The sequence below is a fragment of the Corvus moneduloides genome, chromosome 12 (genome assembly GCF_009650955.1).
Source record: "Corvus moneduloides isolate bCorMon1 chromosome 12, bCorMon1.pri, whole genome shotgun sequence".
Classification (NCBI taxonomy): Eukaryota; Metazoa; Chordata; class Aves; order Passeriformes; family Corvidae; genus Corvus; species Corvus moneduloides.
In genome coordinates, this window is record NC_045487.1 from 11,154,325 (window position 1) to 11,170,255 (window position 15,931).

At 42.7% G+C, this 15,931-nt stretch overlaps 1 protein-coding gene across 2 annotated transcripts; it reads left to right on the forward strand.

The window, feature by feature from the left end:
- The first annotated feature begins 243 nt into the window (after window positions 1-243).
- AKTIP (AKT interacting protein) lies at window positions 244-13,944 on the forward strand. 2 transcript variants are annotated; one of them, XM_032121552.1, is made up of 10 exons: window positions 244-305; window positions 4,501-4,616; window positions 5,894-6,099; window positions 7,637-7,701; window positions 7,785-7,885; window positions 9,182-9,270; window positions 9,345-9,443; window positions 9,661-9,768; window positions 10,330-10,390; window positions 13,018-13,944. In XM_032121552.1, exons 2-10 carry the CDS (start codon window positions 4,575-4,577, stop codon window positions 13,126-13,128), a joined length of 882 nt encoding a protein of 293 aa, XP_031977443.1. In that variant the 5' UTR covers window positions 244-305; window positions 4,501-4,574; the 3' UTR covers window positions 13,129-13,944. The 2 variants fall into 2 exon arrangements, with proteins under 2 accessions (XP_031977443.1, XP_031977442.1); XM_032121551.1 differs by lacking the exon at window positions 244-305 and having other exon boundaries at window positions 13,021-13,944.
- Window positions 13,945-15,931: the final 1,987 nt, after the last annotated feature.

The window sequence follows — 15,931 nt, forward strand, 5'->3', positions numbered from 1 at the left end:
AGACGGACAGACCCTCGGACCAATCGCCGCGCGCGGGGCGGGGCCCTCAGCGCTCTCGCAGTGACGGTGCCGGGGCGGCCCCGGCGCGTCTGGGCCCGTCCCGAGCTGTGAGTGGCGGCTGCGGCCGCGCCGCCCGCCCCGCAGGGTGGAACCGGTAGCGGCGGGCGCCGATTGGCCGCGGGGGGCGGCCCGGATGTGCGGCCCGAGGGGCGGGCGGTAAATGGGGCTGTGCCGGGGGTAGCGGGAGCGGCGGCGGCGGCGGCGGCGGCGGGGCCTGGGCCGCGCGGGGGAGCGGCGGAGCCTCGGTGGGTGAGCCAGAGGGGCCACAGCGTCCGGCCCTGCCCGGGCTTATCCCTGCCTGGCGGAACGAAGGCGGTGGGCGCGGGAGTCCCGTCCCCGCGGCGCGGGAGGGTGGCGGGGCTGTTCTGTCCCTGAGGGGCTGCGGGGTGCCTGCGCCCGTGGGGCCGTCACCTGTCGCCGGGAGGGGCTGGGCCCGTTGGGGCCGCCCCTCGCGGGGGGCGAGAGGCACCGCGGGCTCGGGCAGCGCCGGGCGCGGGGCGGCTGCCAGCGGGGCCCTGCCCGGCCCGGCGGCTTCCGACCCTCCGCCCGTTGCTCCCCGCCCTGCGAACGGCATCGCGCTGCGGTGTCCGGCTCGGCCGCGGCCGCGGTGGAAAACACCGCGGAGACCGCTCGGGCTTCGCAGGAGTGCTCTTAACCTCCTGTGACCCCCTGGCTGACAGGTCCCTCTGGACCAACCTGTGCTGTGGGACTCGGCCGGCCATCGCCCTATGTCCCTTAGCCTGCTGAATCTAAGAGCAGGTCTCGTTGACGTAGATTGCAGTTTCGTAGAGGAGTGAACTCGTAGCAGCAGGTGTTGGTATGGAACGCGTAACTCGCCTGTGGAAGAAGAGTTGGCGAACAGGCTTGACTGGTCAGTGTTCCTGTTCACCGCCACCAGCGGCTCCCGCGTTGTCCGGCAGATTAAAGTGTGAGCGAGCGAGGAGGGCCTTGGGTCCAAAGCAGATCAGGAGTGGCTGTGCTGAGGAGAAATAAGTTCTAGTGTAAACTGACATCTGCAGGTGTTGGACAAGCACATAATACTGTGTGTTCAACATACACTGTTCTCTGGTACTCTGCTGGAGTAGCTCGGTTTGTTCTCAGGTGTAGGAGTGGTTCCCTTTGATTTGTTGATGTTTCCAGGAAACCTTCAGAAGAGTGCTCTGTTCCAGGCAGATAAAGTTTTTTTCACATTGCTTTAGTGTTGTGTTTGATCAAATAACTCTGTTGGTGAGAGGAGAAAAATACGACACATACTGCGATAGTGGGTAAAATGAGACATTTTTTTATGAGACTACCTAATGTAAGGAAAAGGTGCAGAAGCAAAGTACTTAAATGTTATGGTTTTGCTAGTGATAACTTCGGTTTTTTGAAGCCTTTTAGAGTGCTGATGAAGTATCAGATGACTTTACACTTGCTCTGAGTGCTGGCATATATTGCGGACATGAAGTTATGCCTGGCAGCAGGTGGTTTTTGGTCTTAATGTGGTGCTGTGGACAAGTTAAAAGGCCTTTCCAAGAAGCAGTATTTGAAGTAATGTTTCTTCACAAGTTTGTGTTTTGTCTTTGTTTAGTTGCTGTTTTACTAGAAAGAAAGCACTAGAGAAGAAGGTAGCCGTAAAAAGCACATGGGAGGAGGACAGCTTAGGAGGGTTGCTGTTAATTGCTATTCTTAAAGCAGGAGAAATTAGTGGAATGTACTACTGAGTGACACACTATCATGCCTCCTCTGGATGAGGTACTATGAATGTTGACAGTGTGAAACGAGAGAGAGGGATGGCTTTGAATGTTTTTATCCTCTTTCCGTAAAATGGGGAGAGTGTATTGGGTTAGTTTGGGAAGCTGATGGATTTAGTAGTTACAGCACTGTAAGATGCTGCAGTGGTGGGTGCCTTGGGGTAGACACTGAGCCCTGCGTAAGAGTGAATGCCTAAACTGCCTAGAAATTCCACTTAATGGTATCAGGACTTAGCTCTCTGTCTGCTGCAGACGTAGTGAGAAGTAGAATAGGCAGTCTAATGTAAATTTGCTGTTACTTGATTGTTTTTAATACCGGTTTTAATCATTTTTGTGATTAGTTATGGGTAGTAAATTGCAAGGCGAAGGTACTAGAGAGCATAAGCAATTGTGGGTAAGTTTCCTTTAGAGCTATGATTCTCCACTTAGATGTTGCATAGGAGTGAATGTGATTAAAAATAAACTCTTAAAACACTTTGAAAGGCTTCTTAAATGACCCTCTTCTCTGAGCTCAGGTTTTGCGTTCTCCACTGTAAATAGTATTTTAACAGGTGTATGAGACTGGAGGCAGTTTAACAATAAATTTAGGACAATACTATGTATGATTTATAACTGGCAAGCAACTGGATAAAAGATGTCTGTGCAAGAGAACCCCTGGAAGTTATTCTTTAACTTAACCAGACATAAAATGTTTTATTTGCTCTTAACAGCATGTAAGTAGGCACGATAATGAAAGGCCTTTCAGCAGAGCTGGAAGTGTACTGAGATACACAGCTGCTTTCTGAAAGATGGATCTGCTGACTGAACTGCATCTACCATCAGTTAACCAAGCTTCTAGAAAAGTTCCCTGTTTCCCTGGGAATAGGTTGGGCTGGTTTTTACCTACGTATGTCATACTTTGTCCTGCTGACTCCTGTTCTCCTATCTCTGGTTCCGGGATAATGCAGCTTGTATTACCTAGTCATAAAAAACAGCAGCCCAAAACAAACAAAATACTCCCGCCCCAATCCCATAATCACTCCAGATTCCAGCTAATTGTCTTCCAACCTGTACCTCAACTTCCAGCACTTTTCCCTCTTGTCAGAGCCCAAGCACTCAGGTGCTCTTTGTGCGTCAGTTGCTCTGCCCTCTGGTTACACCAGAGTTTTCCCAAGGAAATGTCTCGTACCTTCCTGGCCCAGTCTTCCTGTCTTACTTAGTCTGGCTGGTTTGATGGAAAAGGCCTGTGGCACAGCCCTCTGGCATGACTCTGCTTTCCAGACAAGAGATGGGGAAAAGTGAAAACATCTCCCTGCTTTCACAGGGCAGTAGCTGCGCTTTGACTTTCTCTCTTCAGTGGCTCAGAATGATGTGAGACTGGCTGCTGAAGAGGAAAAGTACCTGGAGGAACCTGTTGCGTATAGGAATGTTTGAGATGATTCTGAGTGGGGAAATTAATTATTTTTCATCCCTTTTCTGAAAGGTTCTTGCATTTTTTTGAATGCATGGCTGCTGCATAGCTTAGAAGACTATGATTTGTTATTAATGTTTCTTTTAAATATTTAGCATTCCTAGACTTACTGAGGATAAATTGTCTGCATTTTGTGTTTTTTTTTTTTTTTTTTTTTTCTTTTAAAAAGATTGGCATTTATTTTAATTTTAGGAAGATTTTGGTCATCGTCTTTCCATTTTCTCTATAAACTTATCAATGGTGAACAGATGCTGCTGTCCTTACTGTAGTAAAAATGTAGTGTTGACCACAGTAGAAACCTGTGCCACTGGCTCTGTCTGTCTCACATCCCATTAATTTTCTTCATCAATGTTGTGCAACTTTCTATTAAAAAAACTGTGTAAAGTGCCTCAAAACCTTAGGTGATGGAGCCAAAAATGGGAGGGTGAAATGAGGAAGGAAAGTAGGAGAACTGGAGAGGAGAAAAGAGTGGAGGCAATAGGGTGTGCCAGACAAGAGGTGCTATAGACCAGAGTTCTTCAACCAGCAATAGCAAGACTTAAAAAAAAAAAAGAGGAGAGCGAGGACGTACACAGTAGATGACACTGAAACACCAAATACTGCTGAAGTCCTTGTTATTGAGCTGCTGATCTAAAGAGCACTAAGCCTTAGTGCTCATGATGAAACCATTAAATAAGCTACAGAGAAGCTTCTGTGTTCTATGGCTTTGTCTGTTCCTGGTGGTGTTCCAATGCAGATGAAAACAAAATGACACATGATGTGAACTCAATGAAAGGATCATCTCTGTTACCGGGAATGACAGAATTTCTCAAACTGGGACACTTCAGAAGTGTGCAAAGTCAACAGTGTCTGCAAGGGACAGCACTTAGCAGGGTCCTAGTTCTGTCTGGTGCTGGTCTGAAATGGGGAGGTGATAACTTTAATATTTGCTTGTGTAGAGGGTCTTCCTTAACTCTGTTGAGCCAAGAGATGATCCTTTTTTTTCTTCTCATTGACAAAATGAGCATGGAATGCAGAATGTAGTCTTTTTCTAGCAGAAAGAAGACAGAGATTCACATGGAAAAATAGACATATGTTATTCTTCTGGAGCATATAATAGAGCTTTGGCATTTTTAAATCTTTTTGGTCTTGCCTATGTGAAGTTATCTTCTGAAGTTACAGAAATGTAATGCTGGCTGCAGAATTAGATCTGAATCCTATTTATATACTGAGTCCTGTTTATCTGTTAAAATGCATGTTCATTCTGTGTACTTTTAGGGTATAAATCCGAAGGGCCTGAGGACACACTGAAGACACAGAAAAGTTGCAGGCCTTTATTTGGAATACACGTTATGAACCCTTTCTGGAGCATGTCTACAGGTTCTGTACGCAAGGTATTTAATGAATGGATGCCAGAAAGTGTTGTCATGCTTGGGAGGGGTGGTAGCAGTGCTGGAAAAAAAGCCATCAGGTGATCTGCAAATAGTGTTTTACTGTGTCTTTATCCTGAGGGTTGTGATCACCTTCAGTGAAAGTGTAAACTGGCTTTGAGCTGTGCTAACTGGAATGTACCTGTGCATAGAGTCTACTCCAGAATTTGTTGGCTTTTCTTATATGAAGCATCTTTAAATAGGAAATGTGAAACAAATGTGTTCAAGTGGTTGAAGCACTTTTTTGTTAGGACATTTTAGTGACTTATATAGAGCTTAGCCAGGTGCAATGAGCTTTGACAGAACTGTGCCTCCATAGTGCTGTTGCTACAACTTGAGGTTGTAGCAGTAATAAAAGCGTGGGAGTTCTAGGGTTAATCACTTCTCAGGTGTTCAGTACTAGGGCAAATTATGTAACTTTAATCATGAGGCATTGTTACTAGTCTGGGTCTTGGGCACTTCAAAACACTGTAGCTTAAATCGTGCCTTTAGTTACCACACGTAGCCTAAGCACAAGTCTGTAGCCTGCAGGTTTATCTTTGCAATCTCTAGAATGATTCTGGGGTCTGTGTGTAGTACAGTGTTTGCTGGCAATGGGTTGGTTTTTTTTTTTTCTTCTAAGAAAAGATAGCAAAGGCATAAAAGGGTTCCTATGGTAAAACTATTTAAACTTGATACCACTGCCAAGTGGCGATTTTCACTGTGGGGGTGAGCTATAGGATCAGTTCCAAGTGGAATATTGATGTCTTAAGCACAGGCAGAAAGTGAAATAAGTGAAACTTGGGGTTTTTATCTCAATTTTACTACGCCACTTCTAAAGAGTCTTTGAAGTCTACAGTGTAAGGATGCTTGTCGGTAGAAATGATTTATCTTGATGCACTGTGTGCTAGAAATAGATTGACTTGTAAGCTGATGTTGTATACTGTCTGGTTTCAGGTTCTAAATAAATGTAAGCCTCCTTAAGCATTTGTCCTAATCTGCAGATTTCCTATTCAGCATTGAATACTTTTGTACTTGTAGGTTGAGTTTAATTGAACAAAAGTCTATTTAAAAACAAAAAGGCAAGAGACCCCTCCCATGCCCTCCCCCAAGCAGTGGAACACCAAAACCCAAGATATGTTTCATTGCCCTAACTTGTAATTGGCATAATTTGGGTTTAAACCTGTGTTAAAATATGTTCATATGTTAAATGTTTCTGAAATATGGCCTGTGATCTCATGGCTTCTCCTTTGTTTTGACAGAGAGCTGACACTGAAGAGAAAACTTTGAGTGGAGAGCTGCGAACCAGTCCCCTGCGAGCCTCTGCAAAGAAACAGTTGCCTTCTATCCCAAAGAATGCTGTGCCAATAACCAAGCCTGCTTCACCTGCCACCTCCTCCCAGTCCACAAATGGAACACATGCTTCTTATGGGCCATTTTACTTGGAGTATTCGCTTCTTGCAGAATTGTAGGTGTTCACTTTTTTATCTTCTTTAGTCACTGGGCTTACGTTTCAGTTAGGAAAAAACACTGCAGGGGCCTAGTTCTTGGGTGGTGTCTCTGCCATAGCCCTTGAAGGCAGTAAAACATTGTCTGCAAAGTTCTTTCTCTGGAGCAGCAATCTCAGTCCCTTGAGACAGAAAGGGAAAAGAAAGTGTGATGAGATTTTAAGGGGCATTTTTAGATGTCATTCTCTGAATTATTAAATTTCTTAATCTTGAAGTAAACACACTGTGAATTTAGGTATCCTGACCAGTTATCCTAATAGCTTTTTGGTCAGAAATACCAAATAATTGAAACAAGTATTAAAATAGAAGCAAGCAGATGTTGAGTGGGAAGATGCTCATGAATATATGGTGCTATCTAATGAAGTTAGGATGTGGGAGCTTCCTTCAGTTGTCACATGAAACGCTAGAACACCACCTGATACAGCTGATCAAGTGGATGTTGGAAAGACTATATTCATTTCTGTGATATTTAACATGAAACTTAGGAGGGAGGAGTTGCATTTGACCCAGTCTGGTGATTTGTTGGAGCATAAAAATCTCTGTCCTCAAAACTTTCTAGTTACATAACTGGTTAGTGCGACAAAGCTGAAGGGACTTCCTCTGTAATAGACGTGCTGGATTCCCAAGTATGTAGTGCCTTTTGGAATGAAATCCCTGGAGTCCTTATGCAAGGGAGTCTCAGTTTGTGTATTTAACTGTTAAATTGAAAGTGAGAACTCTCAAAACATTTATCTCTTTCTCAGGGAATTAACCCTGACTTTTTGATTCAAGAAAGATGTTTTTCTTCTGAGTAAATATATTGGTACTATAATACAAATTCATTATTAGGGAACTAATAACCAATATTAGGGAAACTGTAAGCAGGGAACTGTGTTAATGTTTTGCTTTATAATTGTTATTTGTGTGAGCATGTAGAATTCAGTTTAATGGACCCATATACCAAGTAACTGGAAAACCTGTGAAGTAAATAATTAGGTTTTTGGTTTGTTTTCGCCATTGCCAGAGTAATTTCAGCTTGACCTGCAGCACGGTGTCATGTAAAACTGAAAAGCTACTTGTTTAAATTTGAGGTTGAAGTTTGGTCACATTTCAGCAGCAACTATAATTGACTGTGAATCTGTGTTCAAAATTACTTAACTGGATTTTTTTTTTTTTCTTCCTTACTTTGAAACTGGGGATTCAGTAGAAAATTGTAAATTTCTGTACTGACATACATTAAATGCTGAGTTTACTGAGGGAAGAGTTTATTTCTGCTTCTCTATTTAGTTTTATCAAGAGGAATAGTGTTTTCTGTTAGTAAATCTTTAAGTGGAGTGCCGCAAAAAGCAGGAGGGAAAGAGTGTGATTTTACTTTATTTGTCACCTCCTTCAGTGAGCAGCCTTGGGAATTGAGAGTACGTTTGTGGAGGAAGGCCCTGTTGGGCTGTGGGTGGTACATTCTGGGTTTGCTGTGTCAGTGTAGTTGTGGAGCTCTCTGAATACTGACTCTGATTGCAGTACCTTGGTTGTGAAGCAGAAGTTGCCAGGTGTCTACGTGCAGCCCTCGTACCGATCAGCATTAAGTAAGCTTAAACTCAACTTTCAAATTTTTTTATATACATATATTTTGAAATTCTTTCACTCAAGCAAACTTTCTCACTTGCAGTGTGGTTTGGTGTAATATTCATAAGAAATGGGCTCTACCAGGATGGTGTATTTAAGTTCACTGTCTATATTCCTGATAATTACCCAGATGGAGACTGCCCGGTAAGTGACTGTGCCTTGGTTTTTTTTTTTTTTTTCTTTCCTGGTGTTATAAGTATGGCTTTTTGTTAAAGCTGATACACCAATTAGCTTCTTTTTTCCTTGAACTCATTTTGTTCACTTGGCTGGGCTCATTTGCAATGTCTTGTACACATTTGCAAACTGCTGTGGAGGAATTACATTACTCTGATTACTGAGACTGGTGTGGAGTGAACTTCCTGAGGTCAGATGCATTAGTGTTAAGTAATCAAACAGTTCTTTCCCTCCACTCTTGATTTGCTACTTCCTCAGCAGGAAGTTAATACTGAAACACTTAAAGAGGTATCAGAATTCTGAGTCGTGATATAATGGAATGTAAAATCCAGACACCTGTGCTGTGCTTGCTGTAATACTGCAGGATTTCTCAATTGTCTCTTCTAAATTACATTGAAACAAAGAACTAAAAATTTGAGGAGAACGTGGTGAAGCAAAGGGAAAAGGAGATAGGCAGTATGGTGTTATCTTCCATCTCTGTTTTCTCTTTTTTTCTTTAGTGAAAAGTTTCCAAGTTATTAGACTAGTTTAAAAAAATATTTTGTGGCAGTCTGACTCTTCAGAGCAGAGCAGCTCACCCTCTTGGCCAAACTTCTTTAAAAGGAAGATTCGAGGGCAGGTGCACACAACTGTGTTGGGTAGCTGCCTGCTTGGTGTCAAGTTTTATGTAAAGCTATCATTTTTAAAAGAACAGGACTAGTAGGAAACAGTGCCTTTTAAAGGTTAGACTTTAGTATCTGTCAGCCAGCCAACATTCTTTTGCTAGAAGAGGGCTTTAGAACATTCCTCTTGAAACTTAAGTTTTCTTTTGGAAGAATGTGTGAACACTGGAGGAAATGAGCTGTACAGAGGCAAAGACACTAGCGTATCACTGCACAGTTTACTTAAAAGTGAGTAGGATAAAAAAGGTATCAATTGTAGCTCAAGTATGTAAAAAGCTTTCAGTCACAAATAGCTAAACCAGAAAAACTCCTTTAATCTGATCTTATCTGATATTATTACCTGTGTTGGCACTAGTGCCTGTGCAGTTAACTGGATTAGTTTCCTGATTTGGTGATAACATGTGAGAGAGGACAAGACCCTGCATGTTACACAGGTGTGTTGGGTTACAGTTTCACAGCTGGTAGAAATCACTTGCAGTTACTTTCTTTTAATACAGTGACAACTGATTAGTATTTGGCAGGAACATTTGACTGACCATCACCCAGTGGTGTTGGCATTAGGATTGAAGATGTCATCATGATTTTTTTTTTTTTTCTAATGCAGCGCTTGGTTTTTGACCTGCCTGTCTTCCACCCTCTAGTGGACCCTTTATCTGGTGAACTGGATGTGAAAAGAGCATTTGCAAAATGGAGGTTAGTGCTGACAAATTGATGTATAATTTATAAAGTTTGTTCTATTCTTCATTGTGCTTTTTTTTTTTTTTAAGGCGAAATCATAATCACATATGGCAGGTGTTAATGTATGCTCGCAGAGTCTTCTACAAGATTGATACAACCAGTCCTCTGAACCCCGAGGCTGCAGTGCTGTGAGTATCTTCCATGTGTATAGGCATGGCCTCTTAAGAGGTTTTGGCATAGATTTGCAAAAGCAAGAGGTCTGTAAAATTGTCTACTCGTGGTCTCTGCCTCCAGGCTTGGTTGCGTTAGGAGCTCGAGTTGGGGCTTTGCCGAGTCTGTCTGTGCTTCTAGAGCAAACGCATGGCTCCTTGCAATTACTTAACACGACTTACTTCTGTCTTGCAGGTATGAAAAGGATGTTCAGCTGTTCAAAAGTAAAGTGGTAGACAGTGTCAAACTATGCAGTAGTCATTTATTTGATCAGCCCAAAATAGAGGACCCCTATGCAATCATGTGAGTACTCTGAGCAAGTTCACCCTGTCCTAATGTTTTGAGAGCAAATTTTGGTGTAGTTGCTGATGGCAGCCTTTCTCTGTCAGGCTAACTGACCTGCTTTTTCTTTAGAAAAATCTGAAAACAATAACCAAACAAGCCTCAGAACAAGCAAAAAGCCCTGAAGCGCCCACCTCCCTCAAGCAGAAATGCCCATTAATTAATATTGCTTTCTGTCTTTTCAGAACTCAGTTTGCATGACTGTAGCTTTGGTTTTCTAAAGCTTGCCTGCATGGGGGATGGAGCAGTCAGCTTCATGGTGAATGAGAGTAGTTTTTCATGTCACATGTTCTGAATTTCCAGTTCTCAGTATGAACAGAAATGAAAACCTAAACATTTAGTGTTGAAAAGATCCATGACAATATGAATTTAGTTCTTAACTGTGTGTTTTAACACTGAATACTCACTTAAAATTTACTTAAAATTCAACAAAATAAGCAAAGTAAAATCACTGCTTTCTGCTCTGTCTGTGCTGTAGTTTGCAAAAATGCCAAGTAAGAATTAACTATACTTTTTCCATAGTTTTTCTCCGTGGAATCCAGCTATACATGATGAAGCTAGAGAGAAGATGTTGACTCAGAAGGTACTTGCAAAGTTCACATTCTCACTCTAGGAAGGGTTTATTGCCTGATACAGGAAGAAAGATTCTCTGTCTGTGTGCTAGAGAGACCTTTTTCCACCCCTCTTTTGGCTCAGCAGGAATGCTGAACTGCTGTGATCTCCTAACGAAGCAGTTATGTCACTGTTCTAACTTCAGAGTGTTAAGCAATTAGTCACTTAGCCAGAAAGCTTCATTAGTACAGTTCTTGGCACACAGCAGATTTTTTTTTTTTTTGTTTATGGATGGAAGGGACGAAGAGATTCACTGGCTGCCTGTTAGGCTGTTCTGCACTTGTCATGGCTGTTACCATTTCTGCATTACCTGACAGTCTCCAGCTTCTTGGGTTTCTTCTGTTGAGAGTCTTTCATTACTGAATCAAAGCTTCAGCACTTTCTTCTCCTTGCAAAGTTTCTGAAGCAGCACAAGCACAGTCTCTTACTTCTCTGATGCTGTTGATTTCTAATGAGACATCAGCTCACCAAAAGGCACTGAGAATTCCTTCCATCACAGAGTGCTCTTACTGACAGAGCAAGAACGTGTTGGCTCATAGAGCTTTCACCTGATGGGGTGATGGGATGTGATTTGGGGTGGGAGCTGTTCATGGTTTGTTTTGTTTTCTTATTTTAATTACTGCTTTGCACTTGACAAGAGCTGCCACACAGCAATTCTGGGTCTGTGCTGAGTGGCCTGACAAGTCAATCCACTTGTAGTACAAAGGGATTCTGAAACAGTGGTTGCTGTCTTAGCTGGACTGACAAGGAAATGCACTCTGAATGTTTTAGTTACTGACTTGGGCTAAAGCTGTGCTGTCGATTGCTGGGGTTTTGTGTAATGAAAAATTATTTTTTTGTCAGTTCAAACTTGTCTTCCGCACTGCAAGGTTTATCTCGTGTTCTTGCATGTCTTCTGGCATGAATGAGGTTTTATCTTAATACAATACACTGCCTGAGCTCAATGTGGCAGTGCACCCAACTGCCAGTCTCATTACAGCCTTGGAACACACAGGAAAATATTTTGGTCAGATTGACTTCTTGATGTTCTTACAAAACTTAAGAAATACTTTTGACACTTCTTTTTTTCCTCCCTTTCTCCTTCATTCTTCATCTCCTTCTTTCTTACCCTTTAAATCAAAGAGAAATAATAGGTCAAGGTGCCTGAAATGGAAAGGGTCTGATGTTGTCTCAGAGACTAATAGCAAACTGACTTTTCTTTTGTCCTCTTTTCTTAGAGAGATGCATGTTGATTTCTTTTTAGGTGAAAACGAACATCTTCAGTAATTATTGCATCCATGGTACTTAGTTGCTCCTGTCATGTGTTGATAGGAATGTCCCAGCTTCTGTGCCATAGGAGATTTGTCCCAAAATTCCAGTGTAGCTGAGAACATTCCCTGTAAAAACAAGTTCCCAAACCTTCCTACAGCCCTGGATCCTCTTTATTACCTCTGTGATTCCTATTCCTTGGGAAACAGCTAGGCCATTCTGGAGCTGCAGCCCAGGAAGGGCAGTGATGTCCCAGTTCCCTTCTGAGCACGTGGCTTTTCCAGGGTGTGGTTCCTGTGTGCGGCATGGGAGAGGCAGCTGCCACTGCCAGGCTCAGGCTTAACTCCATCCCTCTTGTTTGTTGTTGTCCAACGTGTTACGGCAGGTCTGTCACACAGCGTCACCTTTGGCACAAAGCGTGGGCAAGGGCAGCAGTGCAGCTTCTCTTTTCTTGCTGCCGTAATTTACTTTGTCAAGCAAAAGACTTTTCATGGTGCAACCAAGTCTGCTCATGCAATTATCATTTTCTAGAGCTCAACACACCATTCCAGGTTTGATGTCGTTGTCTTACGCTTCCTGGTATTAAAAAAAACCCTGCCAGCTCTTTTGCTGCTTTGGCCAGCTAGAGTAATGTCTAATTTACTGATCTCTTTAACTACTTTGAATCTACAGATGCTCCAAGTTGTATCTTTGTTCTTCAATTTGAAGTGATTTTTTTTTTTTTTTTTGGTCTTCTAAATTGCAATAGGCAGTTAAAATGTTGGGTGCACTGTTGGGTAATAGTTACTGTTCAAGCATTTAACTGTGACAAATGCCCAGGGAAAGGAAGGACCATCCTTGGAAAGCATTAGGAAACTCCCAGGTTTAGCAAAGGCATTAATTGCTACTTTTGCACATTAATTTGGGTTCCCAGCCACCTGTGGGGTGTAGTGGTCCTCCCCAGCATGCTCTGCATCACCAGGCAGAACTACAGGTGCAGTGTAGGGGGAGTGTTTGGGGGAGTGTTTGGATTGACACTTCTTTCTGTAGAGCCAAGAAATGTGGTGAAGAGCAGTGCAGTGATGCTGGGCTGGGGCCTACAAGCAGAAGGAGTATCCTTGAGTCTTTATGGTGGCACAGGGCAGCTGTACCCAAGTAAAGTCCTTAAAACTCCTGTGTTGTCAGGGTAGTTCTGCAGATGCCACACACATTCCCAGAAATGAAACCAGTGGCCATCTTGCTGTTCCTCTTTGAGGAGAGGAAATGGTGCAAGCCTCTTTTTTGCGTATTTGCTAAAGGTAAAATGAATGGAGGGGGAGTTGAGAGGGTTTGGGTATCTAAAAATTGTAACTTTAACTTTGTTCTCCCCAGAAGAAGCCAGAAGATCAGCACTGCAAAAGCATGCATGTCTCTGGCCTGTCCTGGGTGAAGCCTGGCTCAGTCCAGCCCTTCAGCAAAGAAGAGAAGACGATGCCCACTTAAGCTGTCCTGGACACTGGTGCACAAAACACTTTCTGGGGGTGGAGGGAATGTAACGGAGGGAGAAACAGCAAAGCAGCAGTTTCCTTCTTGACTACAGATTAGTAAAACCTGAATGGTAGCAGTGACTCCAGTAAACCTGTTCAATGGATTACTGACTCTTAATGTTTTACATATGCATTAGGTTTTAAAGGCTTGCCTGGAGTTTGGAAGTCTCTCTTGAACACTACAGTACTTCTACCTGAAGACTGTCTAGGGTGGGTAATTCCTCAGGGCTCTGAAATGCCTGGAGGTTTTGGGTTGGTTTTTAAGCTTTTATTTTTTCCCTCCAGGAATAGCAGTTTTTTAAAAAAAATCTTAAATTACTGGCAGAAATATTAGTATTGGAAATACGATGCCAGAGTTAAGCTGTGTTCATGTAAACTAATATAGCAGAGTTAAACACTATATTTAATGGTTTTAAATACTTTTGGTTTCTATTGTAAATATGTTAGGATTTGAAACTGTAAATAGACGGTTCATTGACTCCATTTAGCACTTTCCAGAAGTAAAGCTGGGGATGATGTATGATGTATTATTGATTTGTAAATGGATACTGTCACTAAAGCGCACATTAGTCTGACAGGGTGAAAGTAGAATGTCAGGCTTGTTAGACTTTTAGTACAGAAACACTAAAATCAAAGCTTTTAATGGTGGTCTCTTGAGCTAATAAATTCTTAGAGGGTTTTAGATTCCCTAGGTGTCTAGGGGATTTCTTAGGGTAGCTTGACTAATGTGTGTTAATAGTGACATCTTAAAATAAAAAGAAACCATGCTCTAGCTTTTGTCCCTGTTAGTCTGTGCTGTGGATGTTTAGTGAAGAGTGGGAGCACCTGGCTACATGGGTACTTGTCTGCACAGGTGTTTGGGATGTTCATGGGATGCCAGGAGCAGCCCTGTACATAGGAGACTTGTGTTCCACACACAGGAAAACCTCTCCAAAACACAAGTGAACTTGGGAGAGACTCTTAAAATTTTCACATGAGTTTTCCTAATGCCACAGCCTGGTGTGATGCTTCTTCTTGCCTCCTGGGATTGTCCTATCAAAATCTGTGGTGTTAACCCCTTGGAGCTGGGCTGCTGTTCATTTGGCTCCCCTTGCCTGTACTGGTGGATTAGTGCCAACGCAGCTGCCTTGGAACAGCCTGTAGTGACTCATGTGAACATGAGGTGGTATTTCAGGAGGTGTGATGTGGGTTTTGTGTTGAGTTTGTGTTTTTATCTGGCAGGCTAAATTCACTTGTTGTTAACAACCTTTCACTGTTCTGTTTGAGAACAACTGCTTGGCTTCTAAGGAAATAGACGAAGACTTCCCCAGTAGTGTCATACACTCAGTAACAGGAAAATGAGATGGCTCTGTGGCGCTTGCCTCAGTCAGTGTTCTGAGTGGCATTCATGCCCCATTAGCCTTGGTATTCTGGATGCCCAGCATGTAATGAGCAATTGGAAGTGCCTTGGAATTGTCGTGTGCCTGATCTGAGTTGTTTGCAGTAGAGGACAGGAATGGAGGAAATGATCCGAAGGTGAGTTTGTATTGCCTGGAAAAGCGGTGGTGTTTGCCTTTCAAGGAAAGGACGGGGGAAGAGTTGGAGGGTATATGTACTGTCCTGGAGTGTTGCCACAAAAATACTGTAAAATGAGTTCTGTTGCTCTCTAACTTTTTGGGAAGGCTGAAACTGAAATTTAAATGCTTCAGATTTATCATGGGCAAGGTTTTAGTTAGAGGACTCCTGGTGTGAAGCAGACGATGGGCCTGGCCTTGTGCTGAGCGCGTGAACTGCTTGGGCAGGGGCAGCCTGGAGCTAAACCAGACTCTGACAGTTCCTCTTTACTCAGTTTTATGATCATTCAGAAGCCTCTAACACATCACTGACTTGCACATTTCCTAAGTCACTTAGGCGAAGGATTTGTGTAGAAGTGAAATCCTCCTAATCTTGGGCCGCTCTTTGGTGTTGGCTGCAGCACAGCTCCAGCTGCCAGTGCTGCTGTTGGCCAGGAACAATGTCCAGAAGGAATGACAGGATAATGCTGTGAAAGTGATGGTTATTGGAGGAAGTTTTGTTCTTCTGTGAGCTGTCACAGACCCCTGCAAGGCTGGTCACTAGGTTGGATTGCTCCAAGCTAAATCCAGCTAACAGCAGTTTGTTAAGAATAATTTTATTGCTTTAGAGAATGTAGAATTTTAGTTTAGAATGAATAATCTGAAAAATTATTCTTTTTATTAGACTGAGAGAGAGAATGCTGTGTATTTCTGTAGTCATATTTGTGTACAAGAAGCTGTTCCAGGAGCAAGGTAGGTGAATGAGTACTGAAACAGTGCCATAGAAATCAAATCCTTTTCTCCTGGATTGTGCTGTTTTCCTAGAACAGGTACATAATTTGATGAAAGACTAACGTCTGGCCAATACTTTGAGAAGGGGATGTTTCTGAATATCATCTTTGAAATTCTGAATTCTCTAAAGAACATTTCCCAGAGATCTGCAAGTTACACCAGTGGAGTCTCCTGCTGAGGTTGCAGTTGGATTTCAACCAAACCTAAGTAATGGAAGAAATTATTTGAAGCCGCTTCAGTTGTTTTTTTTTTTCTTTTAATATCAAGTTTGCATGCCTTTTTTATTTTCCTTTGGAACACCTCTGTTGAAGTATTTTTTTGTTGATTTTTTTCTTTTTGAAGCAAATGCTAAAAAACTATAAACTGCAACTTGTATCTTTATTGTTATTTACACCTGATACTAACTTAGCAACTTGGTTTCAGAAATGGACAGAA